The 22,962-nt window shown below is 59.9% G+C and overlaps 3 protein-coding genes across 3 annotated transcripts; 2 read left to right on the top strand and 1 right to left on the bottom strand.

The window, feature by feature from the left end:
* The first annotated feature begins 10,593 nt into the window (after positions 1-10,593).
* On the top strand, positions 10,594-17,052 carry LOC105106169 (uncharacterized). The gene is made up of 3 exons (XM_031448064.2): positions 10,594-10,956; positions 11,562-11,701; positions 12,205-17,052. Exons 1-3 carry the CDS (start codon positions 10,777-10,779, stop codon positions 12,539-12,541), a joined length of 657 nt encoding a protein of 218 aa, XP_031303924.1. The 5' UTR covers positions 10,594-10,776; the 3' UTR covers positions 12,542-17,052.
* A 73-nt stretch (positions 17,053-17,125) lies between these two features.
* Positions 17,126-18,245, top strand: LOC135322612 (interferon-induced transmembrane protein 3-like). The gene is made up of 2 exons (XM_064491910.1): positions 17,126-17,477; positions 17,973-18,245. The coding sequence occupies exons 1-2, from the start codon at positions 17,229-17,231 to the stop codon at positions 18,162-18,164; spliced, it is 441 nt and encodes a 146-aa protein (XP_064347980.1). The 5' UTR covers positions 17,126-17,228; the 3' UTR covers positions 18,165-18,245.
* Positions 18,246-21,564: 3,319 nt separating this feature from the next.
* On the bottom strand, positions 21,565-22,707 carry LOC116152065 (interferon-induced transmembrane protein 1). The gene is made up of 2 exons (XM_031448065.2): positions 22,397-22,707; positions 21,565-21,908 (listed from the first exon to the last, which is right to left on the bottom strand). The coding sequence occupies exons 1-2, from the start codon at positions 22,580-22,582 to the stop codon at positions 21,717-21,719; spliced, it is 378 nt and encodes a 125-aa protein (XP_031303925.2). The 5' UTR covers positions 22,583-22,707; the 3' UTR covers positions 21,565-21,716.
* Between the last annotated feature and the right edge of the window lie 255 nt (positions 22,708-22,962).

Here is a 22,962-nt window from a genome sequence, read left to right as displayed (position 1 = left end):
GCGGCAGCCTCGTGGATTTCTAGGCCTGCCGGGATGTTGTAGACTGCGGGTTCCTAACTTCCCTGTTTGCTTCCCCGCTTTGTGAAGTTGCAACATTTCAGGCCCCAAGCCCTGTCCCTGGGAAGATAAGCCTAAGAGGGGGTCCAGGACTAGGACAAGCCCCTCTCCCTCGGGCCACCCCGCTCTCGCAGACCTTTCACTTTATTTGTCATGAGAGAGCGAGCCAGGCCCTGGGAGGCTCCCGCAGACCCGGTAGTTCACACGACCTGCTTCCCGGCGAGGCACACACGGGACCTGCGACTGGCGTTGGCCCAGCCGCCCTGAGGCCTCGCACACTTAGTAGAGACGGATTTGGCCCCAGGAAGTGGCGGGTATTTACAGGCCTCTCACACCGTCCAAAGCCTTCCTGACCGCGCTGACTCGGTGTTTCCCAGCAGGGAGACCAGCCCACAGCCCAGTCTCTTGCTCTGCCTCACAGCCTGCGCCTGAAGCGCTGCCACATCCTTAATCCTGACTCCCTCCGGCCTCCGCCGGCCAGCGGGGACGGGAATACGTCCCGCTTCTCACCCCACACCCTGGTTCACATCCCTCGCCTGGTCTACTTCTGTTTGTTGACGGGTCATACTGCGCAGACAAGAAAAGGGATTTTCTAGCTGGTTGTGCTATTACTGCCCCATAGGACCTGCTGGAAGGGGCACCTCCCACCAGCCACATCAGCCAGATGAGGGCGAGCTTCCCGCCCCCGCCTGAGCACGCCAGTTGTCAAAAGGACGCACTGCAAACGTTCATACTGGCAGCCAGGATGCCTTTGGGGTGGCCCATGATTTGGGGATGTTACGGAAACAAAGGCGGTTTCTTCATCCTCTGGGACCACTGTGAAAAGTGGGCCGCATGTAAACGAGCTCTGTCTGCTATCCTCTTGTCTTCTGAGGTTGCTGTCATCAAAGTCGGGGTCCCACGAAGAGGCGTGACCCTGGGTGTCAGGGAAGTGCCCGGTGGCCTTCAAGCAAAGGCAGCGGCAGTAGAACCTGTGAGATTGTGGCCCAGCAGAGGAAGTCCTTGCTGTTTTTGTGAAAAATGGCCCCTCTTTGCCAGACTTTGCCACCCTGGTGTCCTTGTAACACGGCAACCGCCTGCTCCAGCATCATAAAAATTCAGATGGGTAAACAATGGCTGTAAACTAAACAAACAGTCAGGGCTGTGGGAAGCCTGAGATGGCTTCTTGGTCCTTCGTGGCTCCCTGGCAAACTCCATTTTCAGCTTCTGCTTCCTTCGCCCCCACAATGCATTTAATATGGTTCAAATTATAAATAAACACTGGTGGGGAGACCTCTACAAAACTGTGAAAACAGTTTACCATCAGTGTCTGACCTGCCAGGTCCACAACCCTAGAAAAAGTCTTTGTCCCCAGAAGCCTCAAACCCCTTCCCCTCAAGCCCTGCGAACACCGGTGGCTGGATTCATTCCACTGCCTCTCAGTGCCAGCTGCCAGTTTGTGCTTGTACAGGCGTATACCTTCCTGGTGGGTCAATGCCTTCCCTCACTGCAGGGGTGATGCCCTCCTGGTGGCAAAGAAGCTGTCAGAGAATGCGTTTCTCTACCACTCGGGGTGAACCTTCCACAATCTCCAGTGACTGAGGCACCCACTTCACTGGGCAGATCACACAAGTCTCAATGAAGTCCTTGCAAACTCCTTGGGACCTCACTGTCCTTCTCACCCTCCATCACCAGGTAGTCCTCAGACTTTGAATGTCTAAACTGCAGAAACTATTGGACTCCCCTGGCCTGAGGTCTTGCTGACTATTCACAGGACCCACTTTGGGAGATGTAGATTCACTGCCCAGGAGATGCCACCCACAGACTGATGTCCACTGGTGTGCGACCTTCTGCTGGTCCCTTGCTGCCTCTCGCTCGGGTTACCGAGCTCAGGTTCAGCTGCCGGCTGCTCGAAAACCAATACTGGGGAGACAAGTGTTGGTTGGAAGGGAAAGGTTGCCTTATTCAGGAGACGCACAACCCAGGGAGAGGGTGGACTCGTGCCCAAAAGCCAATTCCAAAGAGTCTGCTTGACCACGAAAGGGTCTAAAGGGAGAGTCATGTGGGGAGAGGGATCAGAGTCTCCATTATCGCTCATTACGTGCAGACTTCCTTCTGGTTGGCTGAGGGGAGGGAGCAGGGCGGGGCTCCAAGTATCTCGAGCTCAGCCTGAAGTTACTGTCCTCCACCTGCGTTAAGCCTAACCCTAACCTTTGGTTCCTGCAGAAGAACTCAAAGGTGTTGCTCTGCATGTTCCTTGTGGAGGAAGCAGGGCTCTGCCCAGGGCTGCACTGTTGTGTCTTGACGCTTCCTGCCTTGTCTCTGCACTCCCTCCCTCCTCTGATTAACAACTGACTGAATCTGCCCTTTGGAACTCAGGGGAGGTCATAGAGGCTGAATGAAGCCAACTTCCAGTAAACACAAAACAGGGAATTGGAAAGGATTTCCAGGACAGCCCCACTGGGTCCTGCTCTGTTCCCTAGTCTGACAGCTGCTGGCAGTCTCTGGTGGCTGACAGTCAAGTTTACCGCCAACAGGTCAAGGGAGCGCTCCCAGCCCCAGTTCAAAGGATCCGATGCTCAGTCTGGAGCCTGGTGGCTGGGCCTTCTAGAAGCTTCACCAGAGGAAGACAGCCCTTGATGTCATTGGAAGGGGACTGCGGCAGAGCCCAAGGCTTGAGCCTGGCACGCACATCTCACCTCCAAAGAAGGTCCCACCTGACAGCTGGTCCTGTGCAGACGCGGGGCCTCGGAGCAAACTGGCAAGGAGGAGCTTCCAGCCAAGACTGTGTCAGGACTTCACACTGTACCTGAAACGTGAAACTCTTTCTTCTCATTCTCTCCCTCACCCTGGCATTGAATCTGAGTCCCCCTGAAGCTGATTCCCCTGCCGACGAATGGCTGCCCTCTCCACCGAAGCTTTGTTCCCTTCCTGCTCCTCCCAGTTCCCTCGGGACTGAGGGGAAGCCAGGGCACGGGGCTGAAGCCAGGCAGGGCCGTGCAGGCCCCCCCGTACAAAGCCCCTCCGTGTCCCCTGCTGCTTATTGTAGAGAAAGGCTTCAGTCTCCCAGAACTCCCTGAGTTCCAGGGAGCGGACCACGGGGTCACTGATTAGGGAGATGCGGGAAGGCAGAAACAAGGAACAGCAGTCAGACAAGAAAAGGAATGACAGGAGTTCAGCAACAACACAGCCCTAGTCCCTCCTCCAGGGGTGCCCGTGACAGCCAGGAGGGTGTGGCTGAGTCGTGGTTCAGGAGGTGAGCCTCTCCCCGCCCCGTGTGTCCCCCAACGCCGGTAGTCTCGGCATCTCTGACTCCGTCTTGTATCCATCTCTGCCCTGCATGCACACAAGTTAGTCACCAAGGAGCTTTGCCTGCAGTGTATGTGAGAGCCCCTTTCCTGGATACTCCCCCACAGTGACAAGAAAATATGAACAAGAAACATTAACATTTGTCTTATGAAGCAGAGCAGGGACGTCCCCGCCAGGTGAACATCAACCAGAGTCCACTGGCCAAGGACAAAGCTCCCGTGACCTCCCGCGGCCCACGGCCCTTCCATCTCCCGACCTCACCCCTGCCCACTTCCCCTTCCCTCACCATCGAAGAAGCCTGACGTCCACCCCAAGTTAAGGTGGTTCTTTGGGACACTAGTCCACCATCTTCTCGGTTTGCTGGCTTTCCGAATAGTTGCTATTCCTTCCCCAATACCTTGTCTCTCATTGGTGACTCACTGGCCGGTCGTGGTGGGTAACAGGTGTCACCCTCATCTGTATCTTCAGGCTTGTTATGAGGGTAAACTTTCAGACTGCCGGATCTGTCATCAAAGATTCTGACCCGTCCCTGGGCCTCCCCAAGGCCAATGTCTCTTCTATTCGAAATGTCACCACAAAGTACAACCGACCCCCCTAGAAATCTCTTGCTGAGTTCAACTCTATTACCAAGTCCAAGCTCATTCTGCTCGCCCCACGGCAGACCAGTGAGTCAAGAGACAAGGCGTTGGGACAAGCAACAGCGACTTTATTCGAAAAGCCAGCAGCCAGAGAAGATGGTAGACCAGTGCCCAGAGAGCCGTCTCACCTGAGCTTGGATTCAGGCTGCTTTTGCCCTAAAAGGGGAGGGGTGTGGCTGGTTGCTGCCGACCTCTTGGTGTCGCCCTGAATGTGTGGGTCTGGTCACGATGTTCCTGCAAACCTCTAGCAAGGCCAGTGTCACTCTCTGCTCTGCAACTTTTTCTGTCTATATGAATGAAAAATTGGTATGCCTTTTACTTATTTATTATTTTTAATTAATTGATTTTTTAAAAAGTGCTATTCCGTTAAAGGGCAAGCCTGGGAGGCAGAGCCTCGAGAAAGGGCGCCGTGTGCCCTCCAGGCTCTGGGAGCGCTCCTCCAGACGCTGCGGAGCCAGCACGACTGCGCGGGGGTAACAGGGGAGCCGCAGGGACAGACCCACTCGGGGGCGGGCTTGCTCTCCTCTGTCACACTTTGGCCAGACAGCCTGTGCCTTGTTTTTGACCTTTCTCAAGTGATAGCACAAACACCTAAATGAACGTCAGTACGTCTGCACCCCACGTTCTCAAGATTGTGTAGATCAGAGCTGCACGCACCAACCGAGAGAGCTCACAACAGCCGCACCTCGCAGGGTATTTCGAGCAACTCTGTGTTTCAGGCGAGGAGATTTCTTGCCAAATGCGCTAAACATCTGGCTGAGCCCTGGCTTAAACTGTAAACGCAGCCGGCACCCTCTGTGAACAAATCCATGAGCCGCGCCGCGGGAGAGGGAATGGCCGGGCTTCTCTCTGACTATGCGGCTCTCGGCCGTCTTGGGCGGATACAGATCTAGATGGCTGGCACAGTGCCTCTGAGCTCATCTAACTTCACTTTCCACAGATAAAGACCCCTCGCTGGTCGACCCTCGGATTTAGCGCAGAGCTAGGGAGGCCCACCCGGAGGACCCTTTCCTCCGGCAGGACCAGGCCTGCTAAGACGACAGCTGCCCGACCATCACCCTGGACTCCTGGCAGCGCTGCTCCTGAAGGCGGGCAGCCTCGATCATCTTCTGGCTGAGCCGGGAGCGCGGCGCTTGGCCCTCACCTCCTGCCGCTCAGAGTCACTCTGGGGATTGACACTCAGCTACATAGGATCCCGGGCAAGCCGCGTGGCTCGAAGAGGTGGCTCCTTCCATGAGACTTTGATTCCCGTGATTTTGATCGGTTTGTGTCTCGGGGACCATGGCTCCAAAGTGCTCTCCAGACACTGGAAGCAATCCTGCTTCTAATGATCATGGTGATGTCCCTGACCCGCTGTGTCCTCTCAAAGGCTGTGAATATGCACTCGCAGCAGCTAACCACCAAGCAAGTGACCGTCCTAAGACTGGGACGTCAGAAGAGGGACAGAGAGGACCATCGACTTAAACATTGTGCCTCTGCGGGCGTGACCTGTGAATCCCACACGCAGGAGCCACAAAAACACACAAATTTCAGAGCGGTAGCCGGGACCAGTGCTGATGCCCTAACTTTGGTCACGTCTCCCAGGCAAGCTGAAGGGAGCTTGCTGAGGGAGAGACAGCCGGCCCCAAATGGAGTCCTGGGTGCTCAGCTCCCACGGGCAAACCAAGACTCAATGCCTAACCTGACTGCGGTCCCAGCCTTCCCAGGAGAGCAGCGGTAACCAGTCAGCCTGGAGTCCCCGGCAGCGCTAGGAGGAAGCCTGCTGACGACCCCTTCTGCCCCCTCAGGAGGGGGCCTTGCCTGAAACAACGCATCCTTTGCTGATAATTTCCTTTCTCTGCGCCCTGCCTGCCTTTGAACACCTCTCTCTCATGCAGATACGAGGAGGAGCCTCCTCTGTCCTGGATGGGAGCTGCCTGATTCGTGGATCGCTCAATGAAGCCGGTTAGATCTTCAGGTTGACTCAGTCGAATTTTTGCTCTCAGCACCTCCTTCCAAACACAAGAAGCCCCACACAAACACAAACTGAAGAATATTCTACAGAACAACTGGCGGATGGTGCTCTTCAGAGGCATTACACTCGTGGATGTCTTGGAGAGACCGAGGACCCGCAGGCCGGAGGGGGCTGGCGCAGATGCCTGGGCGCAGTGCGGGGCCTGGGACAGAAGGACACTCGTGACAAGGCTAGTGGGATCTGACGGGCCTTCAGTCTAGCTGATGGCCTCGCGCCAGTGCTGGTTCCCTGGTTTTGATCATGGCCCTGCGGGTAAGACGCTGTGGGTGGAGGAGACAGGTGAGGAAGCACAGAGGGCGTTATACTCCCGTGAGTTCTCCACGTGTCTTAAATTGCTTCAAAGTACAAAGCTAGAAAAAGAAGCCAGCGTTAGGCTTGTTGAAATGAGTAATGCAAGAGGTGGGAGAAGCAAGGCGGCATCACGGCTGAAGCCGGGAGCCAGTCTGCCTTGGTGCCAGAGTCCCGCTGCTGTCCAGCTGGGCGACGTCGGGCAGGTTACCCGCCGTCTCTGGGCCTCCGTTTCTCCTCTTCTGAAGTGGGGACAATAAGAGCGCTTACCGATCAGGTTAGAGGCCTAAGTCTGTTAACACAAGTGAAGCGCTGAGAACAGTGCCCGGAGGCCTGGCTTTTACAATCCCTCCTGTGACCAGAATTGCAAATGGGCGGGACCCCCCAAGGGCAGGTGAGTGTGTGGAGGGTCAGTCACTGCCCTGGGAGGTAAGTGGGAGACGCAAGAGTGGGGACGCCAACGGGACCGAGAGGCGTCCGGAAGAGAAGCAGAAGTGCCTCGTGTCCTGAAACAGGAGGAGGACTGAAATGCAGAGGAAGAAATACTTGAAGAAGCAACGAAGTTAAACTCCCCAGAATCTAAGAAGGATGAAGAGCTTCAGGCTGAAAGACCTCAAGGGACAAAAGAAGAAATAACCCACACTTAGACGCGCTGCAGTGAAACTTGTGAGTATCAGAGAAAAGTTTCCAGAAAGACGAAGCTGCAGAGAGGAAGAGCAGACCACCTGCAGGGGAACAAGAATCACACTGATACCAGATTTCTGAGCAGATCATATAAGAAGATACAGGGTGATATTTTAAGGAGTTGAAAGGAAAAAAATCTGGACTTTAACATCCAGCCAAGTTGTCATGCAAATGTAAGCATATAATAAAAGATAGTTCCATAAAGCCTCAAAATGGGCCCCTCCCAAACACCTACAGAGAGAACATTCTTGGAGGAGCAACTGAAAAAGAACAAAAACAAACTCATGAAAATCCAGGGGCCATGGAGGAAGTGAGGGACCCGAATGCCTTTGCAAAGTCTGTTCCTGCTTTAGGAACAAACCACCACCAACCGAGAGGCTGGGACAAAGGGCGAAAGGAAGGCACCGAGGCCACACAAACTCCACGTAAAACTGGGTGACGCCAGCGTGACGGGAGGGCAGGGGAGGGGCACCTGAGAGCGAAGGTGCGGGGCGTGCGTGTCCACCACCAAGACAACTCTCAGCGAAGCAGGTGCTTAGTGCGTGTTTGGTGAGAAAATGAACAAATGTGACTTCTTCTAACAGTTACAAGTGGAAAAAAGATCCATCCCATGAACATCAACAAAAATGAAAAGAGAAACAAGAACGCAGACAGCAAATAAGGAAAATACGACGGAAGTCAGACCCGACAGGAGAACTGTTATGTGAGGTCAAGACAGAGATGCAGGAAGAGACACCGCTTAGTGAAGCATCTGGAAACACGGAGAAACCTCAGTCTCTGAAGCTGGACGAGGGATTCCAGGTGCTCGTCGGAGCATCGGGGCCTCCCCCGGGCAGACGCCGTCCCAGACCCAGAACCCCAGGCCGCTGGCTCAAGGGCCTCACGCCGAGAAGACGGGAGGAAGCTGCAGACAAGCATGTGAGACACTGCAGGCAGAGTGAAAGGTGCTCCAGCGCGTCTGATTTGCGTTCCAGAAGGAGCAGAGCAGAGAGGAGGGTAGAGGAGAAGCAAGATTTGAAAACAATGAGAATTTCCCCAAACTGTTGGAAGACACCAACCCACAGAAGTGGACGACCTGAGGGGGTCTCCTCCAGAATAAGTGAAAATGAACCCCCAGCTCCACACGTGACAGTGAAACTGTGCAGATCGGCCGGTGTACACGAAGTCACAAGCAGCCTGATACAAGCACAGGTTTCCTGAGGAGAGTGGAGGTGACCTGGCAGCTGACGTCACAGTGGCAGCAGAAGCAGAGGACAGTGCGGTGGTGTCTTTACCACATGAAAGTACTCTTCAAGAACGAGGTGGAATAAAGTATTTTTAGGGAAGCAAAAATCGAGGGGCTTTGGCCACCAGCAAGCCCCCACTAAAGGGAGTCTTCATGTGGAAGGAAAGTGATCTGGATGGAGGGTTGGACAGGAAGGAGGGGTGGGGAGCAGCTCCAAGGCCCGCGGCTGTCGAGCAGGTGAGAGCGCCCGAGGGTCTCAGATGTGCAGCCGCCGCAGAGGTGCTTCATGCTCCACAAGGTAACCGCTGAAATAAGAGGACAGGGGTGTTGGAATAGTCAAGCTTTCAGACGAAATCACACAATAATCGACATCAGACAGAGTGGAGATACTGTTAGAGTCAGTAAGAGCGTCTGGCGAGCTTGCTGGATGCAAAGCTCACGGGCAAACACTGGGTATTTCTGTGGCGCAAACATAAGGAAAGGGGCCACGCTTCTCCGGAAGGTTGATTGCAGAAGTGGCCCCCCAACAAAGATCTGGGGTCATTTTTGCAAACACCTTCCACGCTCGTCCAGGTAATGAGTGTGGTGAAAGGGACACGGCCAGTTCCGAGAGCCCGCCAGCCCCACACCCCTGCCCTCGCGGGGTCCCCGCCGTGGCCCTAAGAGCCAGCCCAGCCAAACACCCTGGAGGATGAGAGAGCCCACGGACAGCTGGAACTATCCCCTCATCCTGCAGCTGACAGTGGGCGATGGTGAGCCTGGCCATCGAGGCTGGCCCAGGTCCACTGAGGCTCCCGGAGTCTTGGGCAAAAGCAAGTGCTTCTTGATAAATACCACTGAGGTTTTGTGGTTGCTCATTGTGCAACCTCATTGTGGCAATAGATAATTGCCGCAACCTAATTCACCACACAAAAGGAAGCTGCAAAGAGACGGCATCACACTCCCCACAGAGCGGCTACCCTTGGAGTCAGGGGGACGCTCAAACCTGCTGTAGGAGGATGCACTGTGACAACCCCTGTGGAAAAGTCCGGCCTGGCCCACTGAAGTGGGAGGCACACATCCAACTGAAAAGCAAATTCATGTGCAGGGACCCCCCCCACCCCCCGACACACACGGACGCTCACGGCGGCTTCGTCCCTGGGCATCGACAGCACGGCAGATGAGCCATGGCAACATTATAGAACGCAGCACAAATCAGGACAAATGACTACAGCTGCAGCCTGTGCGAGGCCTGGGCGTGTTGTGCCGAGTGATGGACGACAGGCACCGAAGAAAGCAGTGTCGTCTCATTGACATAAGTTCAAACGGGCAAGATTAAACCATAGTGCCCAGGTTTAACCTATGCTCAGTTCTGCTCAGTCTAACCCACACGTGGATGGGGAAACATGTGTGGGAACGAGAAAAGCCGGAACGCGCACAGCAAAGCCAGGGAGTCATGACCTCGGTGGGTCGGGCGCGGTGGTGCTGGTGCTCCGGGAGTGAGGCTGCACCTGACCTGGAAGGGGCTCTCAGAGAGCCAAGCCAGAGGGCTGGGAGAGAGGCAGACAGGAAAGGGGGTTGCAGAAGGGGTGGGGGCGGGGCCAGGCCTGCAAGGTGCATCACTTAGCTGTTAAGGGGAAACAGCACAGTGGGCATTGCCCCTGAGTCACAGGAACGACCCGACACAAGACACACACCTCTCTCTGCTCTGATGTCCCCATCCTTCCGTGGGGGTGGGCAGAGGCAGGAAGAGGAAAGCACGTAATCCGGAGAGGCTCTGGCCAGTGGGATGCACTGCCCCTTCCCGAGGCCTCTCTGGGTGTGGCGCCCTCCAGGCCCTTCCATCCTCGCCTTCAAGCTCCACGGCCCTTATGTGAGATGCCTGGGGAGTGGGGAGCAGCGGAGGTGGGGCCGCACAGGCACGCAGGCCCTGGGCCCCGAAGCTGCTGCCAAAGGTCTCCCACCACGGCTGCCTCCTCGGGTCAGCAGCTCCCAGTGTCCTGCTCATGGGAGCCCTTGGGAGATCATGGGAGGCTCCCCCGGGGCAGGCAACACGGGCTTCTGGGTGCCCACCTGCAGCCAGGCAGGCCCCCAAGCCCGCCTGGAGCTCGGACTCAGAACCGGGACGGCACAGTGCGCGTCAGGGGGAGGGTGTGCAGCTGCGGTGTGGGCTCTGGGGTGCGGCCCCCTCTGGGGGCTGGGGTGTGGGGGCTGTGAGGGGCTGGCAGGGCCCTGCGTGGGGGCAGGGAGGGCCTGCAGCAGGCTTGGGTCCCCAGACCCCCAGGCTGGGGAAGAGCCCCCGGGGCCTGACCACACCCCTAAACAGGCCCTGACTTGAATGCCTCGGACAGGAAGCCATCGCTTAGACTGCAGCACTCCCCCACCCATCCTGAGTGGACAGCCAACTCACCCATTTACAAAATAACAGGAACTGGAAATTTCTGAGAAAGCAGAACTTCCGACTGAGATGGGGGCTGAGCTCTACGAGGGACCACCCTACAGCATCCGGGGATACCCCAAAAATGGTCAGGGCTCGGCATTATAAGTGCACTTCCCAGCCCTCCTTCACTGGCGCCCAAGCCTGCATCCCACCACCCTAAGACATGTACACGGAGAAGGAGGTCAAGATGGGGGCACCTCAAGGCTCAGTCCCCTTGACGAGCACCGTGATCAACATGCAGACGGAGACCCCTGGACGAGACTACGTCGTCTGGTCCCTGTTCAACACCCTCTTCCTGAACTGGTTCTGCCTGGGCTTCGTGGCATTCGCCTACTCCGTGAAGGTAGGTGGGTGCCTGGGGAAAGGAGCGTGAGCCCAGAGAGGCCCCTGCCCAGACGGCACGTGGGCTGTGGGAGGCCTTGTGTGTGTCAGCGTGTGTGTGTGGGTGTGTGTGTCTTGGGGGATCATTCCCAGTGAGCGGTCATGATGGGGCTGCAGGTATGCACAGCCGGAGAGCGGGGGTCGGGGCGCAGGTGCTCTGTCTCCACCACCCGGGAAGTTCTCCTTCTCAGACTAATTAGAGAAGCTACACCCTCACGGTTCAGACTCAGACCTCCAGTCTGGTCCAGGAGAGAGAACAGGCACTGACTAGAAGTATGCTGACCCCTGGTGGGGTGATTGGCCAGGGAAGGGGCCAGAGCAGAGGGACAGTGAGCCCTGGGGCCTCCTGGACATGCTGAGAGTCTGTGAGGAGGGAGATCCAGGCCCCAGGAGGGGAGGGAGGGCCCGCCGGGCACGGTCCTGCTCAGGCTGTGGGGGGACGGGCAGGGGTGGGTCCCCACCTGGGTGAATGGACACCGGGGGACCAGCAGGGGAGGACCTGAGTCTTGGCACCTGGCCTTCACCTGGCCCGGCCCCAGGTCCCCCTCACCATCTCTTCTCCCCCAGTCCAGGGACCGGAAGATGGTGGGCGACGTCCTTGGGGCCCAGAGCTATGCCTCCACCGCCAAGTGCCTGAACGTCTGGGCCCTGGCGCTGGGCATCCTTCTGACCATTGGAGTCATCGTTCTTCTCTCCACTCGCTTACAGTTCGGTTTCAGATTGTATTTTTAGATTTAAGGCAACAGGGAGGCCACCACTAGTGGGCCATGGCCACAGCCCAAGTTCTGCCCCTGGGGCGGTGGGCCCTGTCTCCCCCATCCCCGACGACAACTGGATTCAGTAAAGTGCACTTGTACGTGGAGGTGCTGTGATGTCCCTGGGGAGGGGCCCTGCTAAGCGTCCCCAGACTGCCCCTGAGGCTTAGTCTCCCCACCCTTGCCCATCTGCTGCTGTTTGGAGGTGGGAGGGCGCATCACCAGACTCCGCTGGTTTCTGGCCCCCTGCTAGGAGCAACGGCTGGGACAGGGTCCTAGGAGAGGGGTCTCTCCTTTCCCAAGGTCTGAGCGCTGACCGAAGGGCACACTGTGTCCAGAACACCCTTGACTCTTAGGATAGCCTCCCTGACTCTCAGCTGGCTGGGAGCAGCGGTGCAGGGTGACTGCGGGCAGCTCAGACCCTCTGGGAAGATGACTGGTTTTTGTACCTATAGGTGTACCTGTCTCCTGCCCGGGGTGACATCCGGCTGCCACTACGCCCTGCTGCTGCTCCCCCAGCCCCCAGGCTCTGTCCCGGCTCCTCTGGAAGGGTGGAGGGAAGGACAGGGCAGCTGGAGGAGCGAGCAGCACCCATCCTCAGCGCCAGGCACTCTGGTCCCTGCTAACTTCCTGCAGAACTGCCCTGACCAGGAGATCAGCTGCCTTCCTGGTTCCCTCCCTGCCCAGGACGAGTGGGCACTTGGGGTGCCCCAGGGCAGACTGCCCACAACCAGCTGGACTGTGGGGGGCGCTGAGGTGCACCTGGCCCTTTCCCCACCCCGTCCGTCTTGAGCTCACCCGTCACTCTCCTCACTCTGCCCTGCATCCCCCAACCCTCAGAAGTGGCTGCTGGGTAGGGGTGCCAGGGTGGGCCATGGGGAGTACCCGCCCCCCAGGCGTCCCAGGTGTGTGAGTTCGAAGGGGCACAGCCCCAGGGAGAGTGGGTCCTGGAAGAGCGGAGCCTGGCGGACCTGCCACGCTGGGTCTGGGAAGGACTCCGAGGCAGGGAGGGGCTGGGGGACAGCTGGGACCCCAGCTAGGGGAGGGGGCACCACGTGTGATGGTGATCCCGGCTGGTGGAGAGGGCAGGCGGGCAGCACTCAGGAAGGGCCGGGGTCTGGACCCCACAGACTCTCCTTCCAGCTCTTCCACAGCCTTGGCCTCCTGTGCGTGGTCTCACACCCACCTCTTCACGGGCTGCACACGCCCACCTTTCCTGGAGCCCCTCGGGGTGACCGCCCACCTCACCCTCCAGCTGGGCTTTCCTTCCCGACTCCAAGGACAGAGCGCGTAATGCTGGGAAACTCACCAAATGCCTGTGCCAACCCGGAGGTTGGGGGCGGCCTCCCCTGCACCCAGGCGGACGCTGGGAAGCAGACGAGTTGTTGGAGGTGGGGGCTGGGGTCGCCATCTTCCATGGGCCCGCGGCAGAGAGTTCTGGACACAGTCACGGATGTGTCCCTCGGGGCACAGCAGGAGGACGGGCACCAGGGTGCCCTCGGCTTCCAGCAGCCAAGGAAGCAAGGACGGCAGACCAGGATGTGGGGCAAATCTCTTGTCAGTTCAAGACCTTGCCTCTGTTTTGAGCTGGTCTTCGGACCTGATCCCCTCGGGGGCAGGAGAGGGCACATCCCTCGAGCTGTCTCCAAGGGAGCGTGTGGCAGGTCCCGGGAAATGGGGTCATGGCTGTGGGTTTCCTGAAGTCTTAGGAAGAGCTGGGCTCGGGGCCTGGGTCGGTGTCTCCACAACACAGTGTGGCCCCCTTTCATGTGAGGCTCCTGGGTCCAAAGAATCAGGGGCCTCCAGGCTTTAATCAGGCTCTCCGTGGGGCCCGTCCCCATCCAGCTGGCATCTCCACTGCGGGGGGTGGGACGGGAGGACACGTCAGGGGAGGTCTTCTGGGTGAGAGCCAGGGTCGTGGGGCTGGCTGGTGGGGACGTCTGGAATTGCGCCCCAACACCCACCCTAGCAGGGGAAATACCAAAACCATATCCCATCCTGGGAAGGAGCAGCAATCGCGCCGCCTCAAAGCCCAGTGGGTGCAGGGTGCCCCCGACACACTCCTCCATTTCACTGACCAGTCTGACCCCAGACCCAGACGGTCCTGTCGGGCGCGGTGGACGGCGGCCGATCAGCCCGTGGGAGTCCAAGCGCAGCTGCTGTGCCAGACGGACACCAGCCCGGCCTCGGGGCTGGGGCGTGTGGACAGGGATCTGGTGGAGGTGGTCTTTCCTACCTACCTCTAAAGCCGGACACGGGCTGCCTGGGGAGCTGGCGGCGGAACTGTCTGCCACAGGAGGGTTGTGTCAGACCCACCCAGAGGGAGGCTGGGGTGCCCCGAGCAGCTGGGCCTTTGAGGATGGAAGTGGAACATCCCAGGTCAAACAGGCAAGGCTGTCCTGACCCCGAGTCACCACCGGGGCTTCCCAGTGCCTGTGCCCTGCTCCCGCCCGGGCTGCGGGGGACCCTGGGGACCAGAAGATGGGAAGGATGGGAAGAATTCCCAGCTTGGTTTTGCCAGAGTGAGGGAGAGAGCTGGACACAGATAGGGCTGGCACCCCAGCTCATGAAGGGTGGCCTGAACACCCGGAGGGGAGGGTTCCCTTGGGCAGACCTTGAGCGGGACACCGGCCACTCGCTCTGTGGGGAGAACTGGACGCTAACAGAACAGAGGGAACAAAGGTTGTGGTCACCTTCCAGGAGCTGACGGGGGAAGGTGGCAGGTGAGGACCAGGGGCTGGGATGGAGGCAGGGGACTAGGCAGGAAGGGTGAGACATGAACACCCTACTTTCAGGATAAAATCCAGGTTTTGGGGCACAGGTGCCCACTTACGGCAATGTTGTGAGCTGATTCGAAGCACAGCCATACTGAAAATTAAATCGGCTAAACTATGAATCATATCAATTATGCAGGAGAAAAGTCAGCATTTCCCAAAGCACAGCTGTGGCGATTAAATTCCCCACGGCCTATGGTCACCTCTGCACTGAAGGCCTCTTCTGTCTGCTGGGTCCGCCACCTGGTGGAAAGCTGCCCAGGGCAGAGCTACGGCCCCGCACTGGCCACAAACACGGATGTCGCGCTGGTGGAGGGAACAGCCTCGGCTGGAGCATCATCCCAGACGCAGGCAGGGGCAGCGCGTCAGGGCCTGCGGGCGTCCGCCCCGCCCCCGCCGACCTCACCCCAGACCGGGCGCCAGGCCCAGGCCTCAGACTGCCCACGCGTGCACGTCCGCCCAGGCGATCAGGGCGGCCTTCTGGGTCGGTGTGGGCCCAGCAGGAGAACAGGCCACACCAGGTGTCTCAAGATGAGGAGGACTTGAAACGAGGAGCGGGTCACAGAGAACGCCTGGGTCCGTGGGCCCGGAGGTGCTCAGGGCGGGGGCAGCTGACGCCTGTGAGGGAGCCCAGGGCAGCGGCGGAAGTGGTCAGGGCCTGGACAGCTGGAGGAGGCCCCAGGGCCAGAGGCCTGCCTTCTGGGGGGCGTGGGGGCCACTGGGGGCCCTGAGCCCACGGGAGCCAACTCGGGTGAGGCCTGTAGGTCCTAGCAGGACAGTCCGGCCCGGACCATCGCATCCCACCCGCTCCTCCACCCAGGTGGTAAGGGCGCAGGCGGCACCCAAGACGCTGCCGTCCCTTAGTTTCTGGAGAGCTGAGTCCTGGCCTGAGCTGAGCTGACCCCGTCCATCCCTGAGAAGGGGGCACAGGGCCCACAGCCAAGGAGCTGTCCCACCAACACCCAGTTCCTGTGTGAAATGCCAGGGGTGGGGGGAAGGAGGGAGGCAGCGGAGGTGGGCCGCACAAGCACGCAGGCCCTGGGCCCCGAAGCTGCTGCCTAAGGTCTCCCACCACGGCTGCCTCCTCGGGTCAGCAGCTCCCAGTGTCCTGCTCATGGGAGCCCTTGGGAGATCATGGGAGGCTCCCCCGGGGCAGGCAACACGGGCTTCTGGGTGCCCACCTGCAGCCAGGCAGGCCCCCAAGCCCGCCTGGAGCTCGGACTCAGAACCTGGACGGCACAGTGCGCGTCAGGGGGAGGGTGTGCAGCTGCGGTGTGGGCTCTGGGGTGCGGCTCCCTCTGGGGGCTGGGGTGTGGGGGCTGTGAGGGGCTGGCAGGGCCCTGCGTGGGGGCAGGGAGGGCCTGCAGCAGGCTTGGGTCCCCAGACCCCCAGGCCAGGGAAGAGCCCCCGGGGCCTGACCACACCCCTATATAGGGGTGGGGGCGGCTGAGCAGGAGTGACTTGAGTAGGAAGGGAAGCAGAACTCATCACCCCAAAATACGCCTCCTTGTCATATTGACCATTTGCAGCTGGTTACACCGTGGAGACGCTCCGAAGCTGAGTAAAGGTCGCACTTTGCAGGAGACATTTACTGCACAGAGGGAACCTGTTTGTAAGGCTGTCTCCTCTTGTGCCAGGAAGGGGGACGACTCCTTTCTCGAAAGTCTTGCGGCTGGAGGCGGCAGGACTTGGGGCTGCATGAGGCCGGACCCTTGTTCGTGTGCTGTTCCGGGTCCCCCCCCAACAGGCCTCTGCCCCCGGCGCCATTGGTCTCTGGTGGAGGTGGCACTTCGGGTGGTGGCTCTGATACAGGAAAACATGGGGCGAGAGGATGGCCGTGTCCCATGTCGGGTCTGAGCCCCTGGGACGCGCCCCGCCAAGTGAGGGTCCTTGGCGTCGTGCAGGTAAGAATTCCGGATCGAGCCACGACTGAGACAAAGTGGATTTACTCCTTAGACCGCGTGTGGGGCTGCTCCCGTGGGGAGGGATCCAGAGGCCGCGAGGCGTGGGGTTGCTAGCTTCTCTGGGCTCGCGAGCTGCTTGTGCTGACAAGTGGGAGGGTTATTCCAACCACTTCGGGGAAGGGGCAGGGGTTCCCAGGAACGGGGCCGCTGCCCACTTTTTGACCTTTTATGGTCAGCCTCGGAACTGCCCCGGCCCCCGTGGGAGGGCCCTTCAGCAGGCTCTTACTTTACAATGAGCCGGGAGGCTCAAGGTCAACCGGCACCAAACCTCCCGAAATATTGGTGCTAATGGCTGTGTGGTTCCTTTAATGGCTGTGCCCTGCCTGCCTCCCTCCTGTCGCAGCTTCAGCCATTTCGGGGAGTTTCTCAGTTTTCCTGGGGGTCTCCCATGTACACAGGATGCAACGCATGTTATTCAACTCATATTCACTTTTTTCCAGACAACCTGTCTTTTTGAAACAGGGGATCTCAGCCAAGTCAGGCCATGGAGGGAGGAAGGAAAATGTTCGGCCACCTCCAGCCTCTGGGACAGGAAGCGCCCTCTGAGCCCCCGGCCCCCCTCCCGCCCACCCCTGTGTAATCTGACACGCAGCGGTTCAGCCCGCCCCCAGTACCAGCCCATTTCCGTTTCCCAAAACTCCAGGCAAGAGAAATTTTAGAGAAATCGAAACTACTGGGGAGAGGGTGGGTCCCCCGAGCACCGTGCCGCCGTCCCGACCGCAGCTTCTCTCTTCTGGCACCATGAACCGCGTCGCCCAGGCCGCCTTCCCCGGTGCCCACGTGGGCATACCCCCGGCGTATGAGATGCTCAAGGAGGAGCACGAGGTGGGGGTGCTGGGGGCTTCCCAGAGCCCGGCCCCCGTGACAACCACTGTGATCAACATCCGCAGTGAGACCTCCGTGCCCGACCACATCGTCTGGTCCCTGTTCAACACCCTCTTCCTGAACGTGTGCTGCCTGGGCTTCGTGGCATTCGCCTACTCCGTGAAGGTGGGAGGGTGCCTGGGGGAAGGAGCGTGAGCCCGGCGAGGCCCCTGCCCAGACGGCACGTGGCCTGTGGGAGGCCTTGTGCATACAGTTCTGTGTGTGTGTGTGTGTGTGTGTGTGTGTGTGTGTGTGCGCGCGCGCGCGCGCACGCCCAGGTGTGCAGGTCGTGATGAGGTTGCAGGGGTGCGTGGGGATGACCAGGTCAGCCTTTTGCCCCGTGGTGGGGCGGGCGGCCAGTAGGAGGCCAGAGCAGAGGGACGGTGAGCCCTGGGGCCTCCTGGACAGGCTGAGAGTCTGTGAGGAGGGAGATCCAGGCCCCAGGAGGGGAGGGAGGGCCCGCCGGGCACGGTCCTGCTCAGGCTGTGGGGGGACGGGCAGGGGTGGGTCCCCACCTGGGTGAATGGACACCGGGGGACCAGCAGGGGAGGACCTGAGTCTTGGCACCTGGCCTTCACCTGGCCCGGCCCCAGGTCCCCCTCACCATCTCTTCTCCCCCAGTCCAGGGACCGGAAGATGGTGGGCGACGTCCTTGGGGCCCAGAGCTATGCCTCCACCGCCAAGTGCCTGAACGTCTGCGCCCTGGTGCTGGGCATCCTTCTGACCATCGTGTTCATCATTATTTTTGCCACCGGCTCCCTGATGATTTTCCAGGCGGTTTCACAGATCATAAAGGAGTATGGAGGATACTAGTAGCTGCCCGCGGCCACCCCTTCACAGCAGTTTATACACACCCCCGTCTACAGCTGAATAAAAGCCGGCGTTCCTGTGTGAGGCTGCTGTGTTCTCACCTGGGGAGGGCGCCCTGCTGAGAGCTCCCGCCTGCCCCTGAGACAGCCCAGCCCCACCTCTCCCTCCTGCTCTGCTGCCCAGGGGCCTGAGCCCCGGCCCAAGATGGGCCCTGTGGGGGCGGGCTGTGCTCGGTCCAACTCCCTTGCCTGTCGAGAAAAAAAAAAAACGAGACAGAGAGAGAGAGAAAGCCCGCAGAAGCCTGCAAAAGAGAGAAAAGGCTTTTTGGGGGAGCTTTAGGATCTGCAACTGGGAGGCACACATTCGAGTAGCAAGTCAAATGTGCTCCGAGGGAAGTAAACACGGTGGGGGTTACAAAGACAAAGACATTCCTGAGAAGTTACAGGGCTGTTTCAGAGCTGGGAGTGGGGCCAGCAGGCTTTGAGGCTCACGTCGCAGCTGACTGGTTGCTAGAGTGAGGTCTGCAGGGACTGAAGAAAGTGAGTCCCCGCTGGTCCCAGCGTGTGAGGTGGGTGTCAGCCCCACGTCCCGGGGGCTCTGGGGCTGTCTGAGACCCCACCATGAGGCTGCATTTGGTGGTCCGTAGCCCTCAACCCCGGGGTCCCCGTCAGTGGGAGGGCTGCAGGAGCCCTTGGTCCACCTGTGGAGGGACGGCCCCGGCGGTCCCTGCTTTTCAGGTGGAGGAGACCCCCCTGCCCTGGAAATCAGCCCCCCGTCCGGTTTTGCCGTGGCCTCCAGGCTTGTGGGCACGGGGTGGCCCCGGGGCAGACCCTGCCCACAACCAGCTGGGCAGGTGCGGTGTGAGCTGGGGTGGCCATCGCCTGCCCCTTCCTCCCCGCCACCTGACCCCAGCTGCGGGCCCTCCTGTGAGTGGACGATATCACCTGCCGTGTCCGTAAGCAAAGGATGTTGCAGCCACCCAGTCCTCAGCCACGGCAGCCACCCGGGACCCTGAGCCCTGAGCCCTGAGCCCTGAGCCCTGAGGGGCTCAGGCGGGGAGAGCCCGGACACTGGCCCTAGGAGCTCAGCTGCACATCACAGGAAGGATTCCAAGGAGCCCAGACTCTGGCATCTTCCCAGACACAGAGACACCTGAAATTCCTTCCCTCGAGGTAGTTGATCTTAATGAACAGTAATCTTTGATGTGCCGACCGCCTGGCGTCTTACAAAGCTCCCCTGTGTCCTGGCTCCTCCCCGACCTCTCGGGGCAGTCCTTCAGAGCCATCTGCCTCCCGGCTTGACGTCCTCAGAAAGCCCACCAGATAAAACATAATTTTAACTTTCAGGTCGTGCAGTTCTTTAGTCAGTAAGCCCCAGCCCTCACCCACACCCCTTTTCTGTTCCCGGCAGCAGAACCTGAGTCCAGGAAATGGGGTGTTGGGGGTCCCAGGGCGGGCCATGGAGAAGCCCCCTCTCCCGGGCGATCTGACTCCTGTCAGCAGGCGTGGGGACAGAGCCCGGGAAGGTTGGCCCTGGAGGAGGGAAGGCAAGCCGACCTGGCGCTCTGGGTTGGGAAGGACCGACTCCAAGGTGGGAAGGGGCCAACAGCCAGCAAAGCATTGGAGTCTGGAGCAGGCGCTGCCCAGCGGCACGGACCCCTGCTGGGGTGGGCTGGGCAGATGGAATCTTCCGGACCAGCAGTGCCTGGCAAGGGAGCCGGCGGTGTGCGGCCAGGAGCAACCCTCTGTCCTCCCAGGAGCACAGGTGTCCTGTTCCGCCCTCGTGCCCCCTCAGCAGGAGTCGTAAGGTGCGACTTCCTCCAGGCAAAGCAGAAGAGCATTCTCTCTCCAGGGCTATTCGGAAAATGTCCAGAAAGGCCTCTGACGCTGCTGCCGCCCACCTGTGCGCCCGGTCCTGGCTCTGTGTCCTCCTGGCCCACCATCCCAACCTCTCCGTGCCCTCCTCCGCCGCCTGCATGCCCTCCTCCGCCGCCTGCATGCCCTCCTCCGCCGCCTCCTTGCCCTCCTCCGCCGCCTCCTTGCCCTCCTCTCCCCCTCCTTGCCCTCCTCCCCCACCTCCGCGCCCTCCTCCTCCCACTTCACTGTTCTCCCAGCTCTGGGCCCTCCAGCGTTCAGTGCTCCCAGCTCGCCCAGCTCTCTCAGCCCCGCATAGATCGTCCACCTCACCAGGCAGCGCCCACCTGCAGGTGCCACAGGACACTGTAACTGCCCACGTCAGAACCAGAGCTGGTGGTGTGGCTCCAAGGGTTAGAGCTGCTCAGGACCCAGCGGTCAGCACCCAGGACCTTGGAAGGGACCTACAGTTCCCCGGCGCGATGCCTGGGACATCACCTGCTTATTTTGGAAAGCTCCAGATCCCTAGTTCTTTGCTAGCTGCCAAGAGAGGGGGTCTTCCACCTGGCAGGAGCCTAATCCCGAGTCAGTGGAGCACAGGTGGGGTTGGGCTCAATGCCCATCGCCCTTCTGGACGGCTGCCCAACAGGGGAATGTGGGACCCGCCTAGTCTTCCCTGTTGGGGCTGGGGTCAGGGTCATGCGTTCTGGCCCCCAGCCCCAGCTTGGAGAAAGTCCTTTTGGGCCTAGAGGGGCAGGTCTGCCAGCCTCCCCTCCTCCAGGACCCACCTTCCCTGGGCCGAGCCTCCCGTGATGAAGTGGGACCCGAGAGAGCGTGGGCAGCCTCTTCTGAGACACCGCCCACCAGTGAGGACCCCAAGCAGCGTGGCCTCGGAGTTAGGCCACTGCGGGGGGTGGGCGCCCTTCCCTCCTGGGTGCCTGGACTGAAGGGAACCCAGCGTGAAGGGCTGAGACTTCAGTGAGAGCCAGCAGGTCTTGGCCTCAGCTCTCTGGGCGTGTCCAGGGGCAGGTGGAGAAGGGGTCACCTTCTCGACACAAGGCGAGGCTGCCTGGGCTCCTCCTGCCTCCCCAGGGTGACGCCCAGCACACTCGGGATAGTGTGCAGGGCACGGTGGTCTGTGGCAGGGTGCCCCTTCCCCACCCACCAACTCCCTCTGGGGCCTCAGAGATGGGAACACAGGTCTGGGGCCTTTCTCCCGCATTGGGCTGAGGACGGTCCCCACCTCTCTGGGTGCAGCCCAGGCTCTGGCAAAGGTTCACACCCAATGCCCCAGGGTCCCCAGTTTCTGGGAGACCTTCCCGGGACACTGAGCAGTCGCTCACCCAGCAGGGCCAGGCGGGTTTGGAGGGAGGAAGTGGTCTTTCCTCTGGGGGTTTCTGTTCATCCAGGTGAAACACCGGCTCTGCTATCTGCTTCTGCAGTCGGGCCACTGGGGACTCCCAGCCGTGCCCCCTCCCCGGGGACATCACTGCGCCCTCACATCTGGGGACTCCCAGCCGTGCCCCCTCCCCAGGGACATTACTGCACCCTCACATACAAGTGCACTTTATTGAATTCAGTTGTCATCAGGTGTGTGTATAAACTGCTGTGTAAAGGGGTGGGTTGAGAGCAGGCTCCCAGCCCCAGGGGCAGGGACAGCAGTGGATGGTGGAAGACCTGGGCTGCCTTCCATGGGTAGCTGTTAGTAGCCTCCATTATTCTCCGCAATCTGTGATGCGATATGGTTGGCTGTAATGTATAAAAACACCAGAAGAACGATGCCTCCAATGGTCCCGAGGATGCCCAGGACCAGGGCCCAGACGTTCAGGCACTTGGCGGTGGAGGCATAGCTCTGGGCCCCAGTGATGTCGCCCACCATCTTCCGGTCCCTGGACTGGGGGAGAAGAGATGGTGAGGGGAACCTGGGTCTGGGCTAGGTACGAGCCTGGTACCAAGACTCAGGTCCTCCCCTGCTGGTCCCCCAGTGTCCATTTACCCATGTGGGGACCCACCCCTACCCGTCCCCCCACAGCCTGAGCAGGACCGTGCCCGGTGGGCCCTCCCTCCCCTCCTGGGGCCTGGATCTCCCTCCTCACAGACTCTCAGCCTGTCCAGGAGGCCCCAGGGCTCACCGTCCCTCTGCTCTGGCCTCCTACTGGCCGCCCGCCCCACCACGGGGCAAAAGGCTGACCCTGGTCTTCCCCACGCACCCCTGCAACCTCACCACAACCTGCACGCCTGGGCGTGCGCGCACATACACACACACACACACACACACACACACACGTGCAGAACTATATGTACAAGGCCTCCCACAGCCCACGTGCCGTCTGGGCAGGGGCCTCTCCGGGCTCACGCTCCTTCCCCCAGGCACCTACCCACCTTCACAGAGTAGGCGAATGCCACGAAGCCCAGGCAGAACCAGTTCATGAAGAGGCTGTTGAACAGGGACCAGACGATGTGGTCGGGCACGGAGGTCTCCGTGGGGATCTGGATCATGGTGGCCATCACGGGGGCCGGGTTCTGAGGAACCCCCAGCACCCCCACCTCGTGCTCCTCCTTGTACATGTTGGCGTTGGGGAAAGCAGGTGCTGCCCGCAGAGTGAACGAAGGAGACGATGTTTCTCGAGGCTGAGTTGGAGCAGTTGTGCTCTCGGGCCAGCCTAGTGCAGAGTGGGCCCTCCCCTTCTGGTTTGGTTTCTATTTCTCAGTAGTTTCTATTTCCTGTTGTTTCTGAACTGCTGAATTGTCTGGAAAATAGGAGGGTTGGACAAATAACTGGGTGCCTGGTATGATTTTATGGGCCCTGTCCTTCCGAGGCGGGGCTGCTTTTCCCAAGGTCCTGCTGGCAGCCTTCCTGGCTAGACGGAGGCCTGGTTTCCAGGCTGTCTGAGGAGAACGCTTGAGCTAATTATCCATGAGATTATGATACAGGACTTTCTTTTTCT

This window comes from Camelus dromedarius, chromosome 12 (genome assembly GCF_036321535.1).
Source record: "Camelus dromedarius isolate mCamDro1 chromosome 12, mCamDro1.pat, whole genome shotgun sequence".
Classification (NCBI taxonomy): Eukaryota; Metazoa; Chordata; class Mammalia; order Artiodactyla; family Camelidae; genus Camelus; species Camelus dromedarius.
The sequence above is the reverse complement of the archived record's forward strand: the minus strand, read 5'-3'. Positions and strand labels throughout refer to the sequence as shown.

Bases quoted from the DNA above. Each gene is read 5' to 3' on its own strand.
- LOC105106169 (XM_031448064.2), top strand. From the start codon at position 10,777: ATGTACACGGAGAAGGAGGTCAAGATGGGGGCACCTCAAGGCTCAGTC. The intron at 10,957-11,561 runs GTAGGTGGGTGC...CTTCTCCCCCAG, and splicing joins CATTCGCCTACTCCGTGAAG to TCCAGGGACCGGAAGATGGT. The intron at 11,702-12,204 runs GTTCGGTTTCAG...TTGTACCTATAG, and splicing joins CTTCTCTCCACTCGCTTACA to GTGTACCTGTCTCCTGCCCG.
- LOC116152065 (XM_031448065.2), bottom strand. From the start codon at position 22,582: ATGTACAAGGAGGAGCACGAGGTGGGGGTGCTGGGGGTTCCTCAGAAC. The intron at 21,909-22,396 runs GTGGGTAGGTGC...CTTCTCCCCCAG, and splicing joins CATTCGCCTACTCTGTGAAG to TCCAGGGACCGGAAGATGGT.
- LOC135322612 (XM_064491910.1), top strand. From the start codon at position 17,229: ATGAACCGCGTCGCCCAGGCCGCCTTCCCCGGTGCCCACGTGGGCATA. The intron at 17,478-17,972 runs GTGGGAGGGTGC...CTTCTCCCCCAG, and splicing joins CATTCGCCTACTCCGTGAAG to TCCAGGGACCGGAAGATGGT.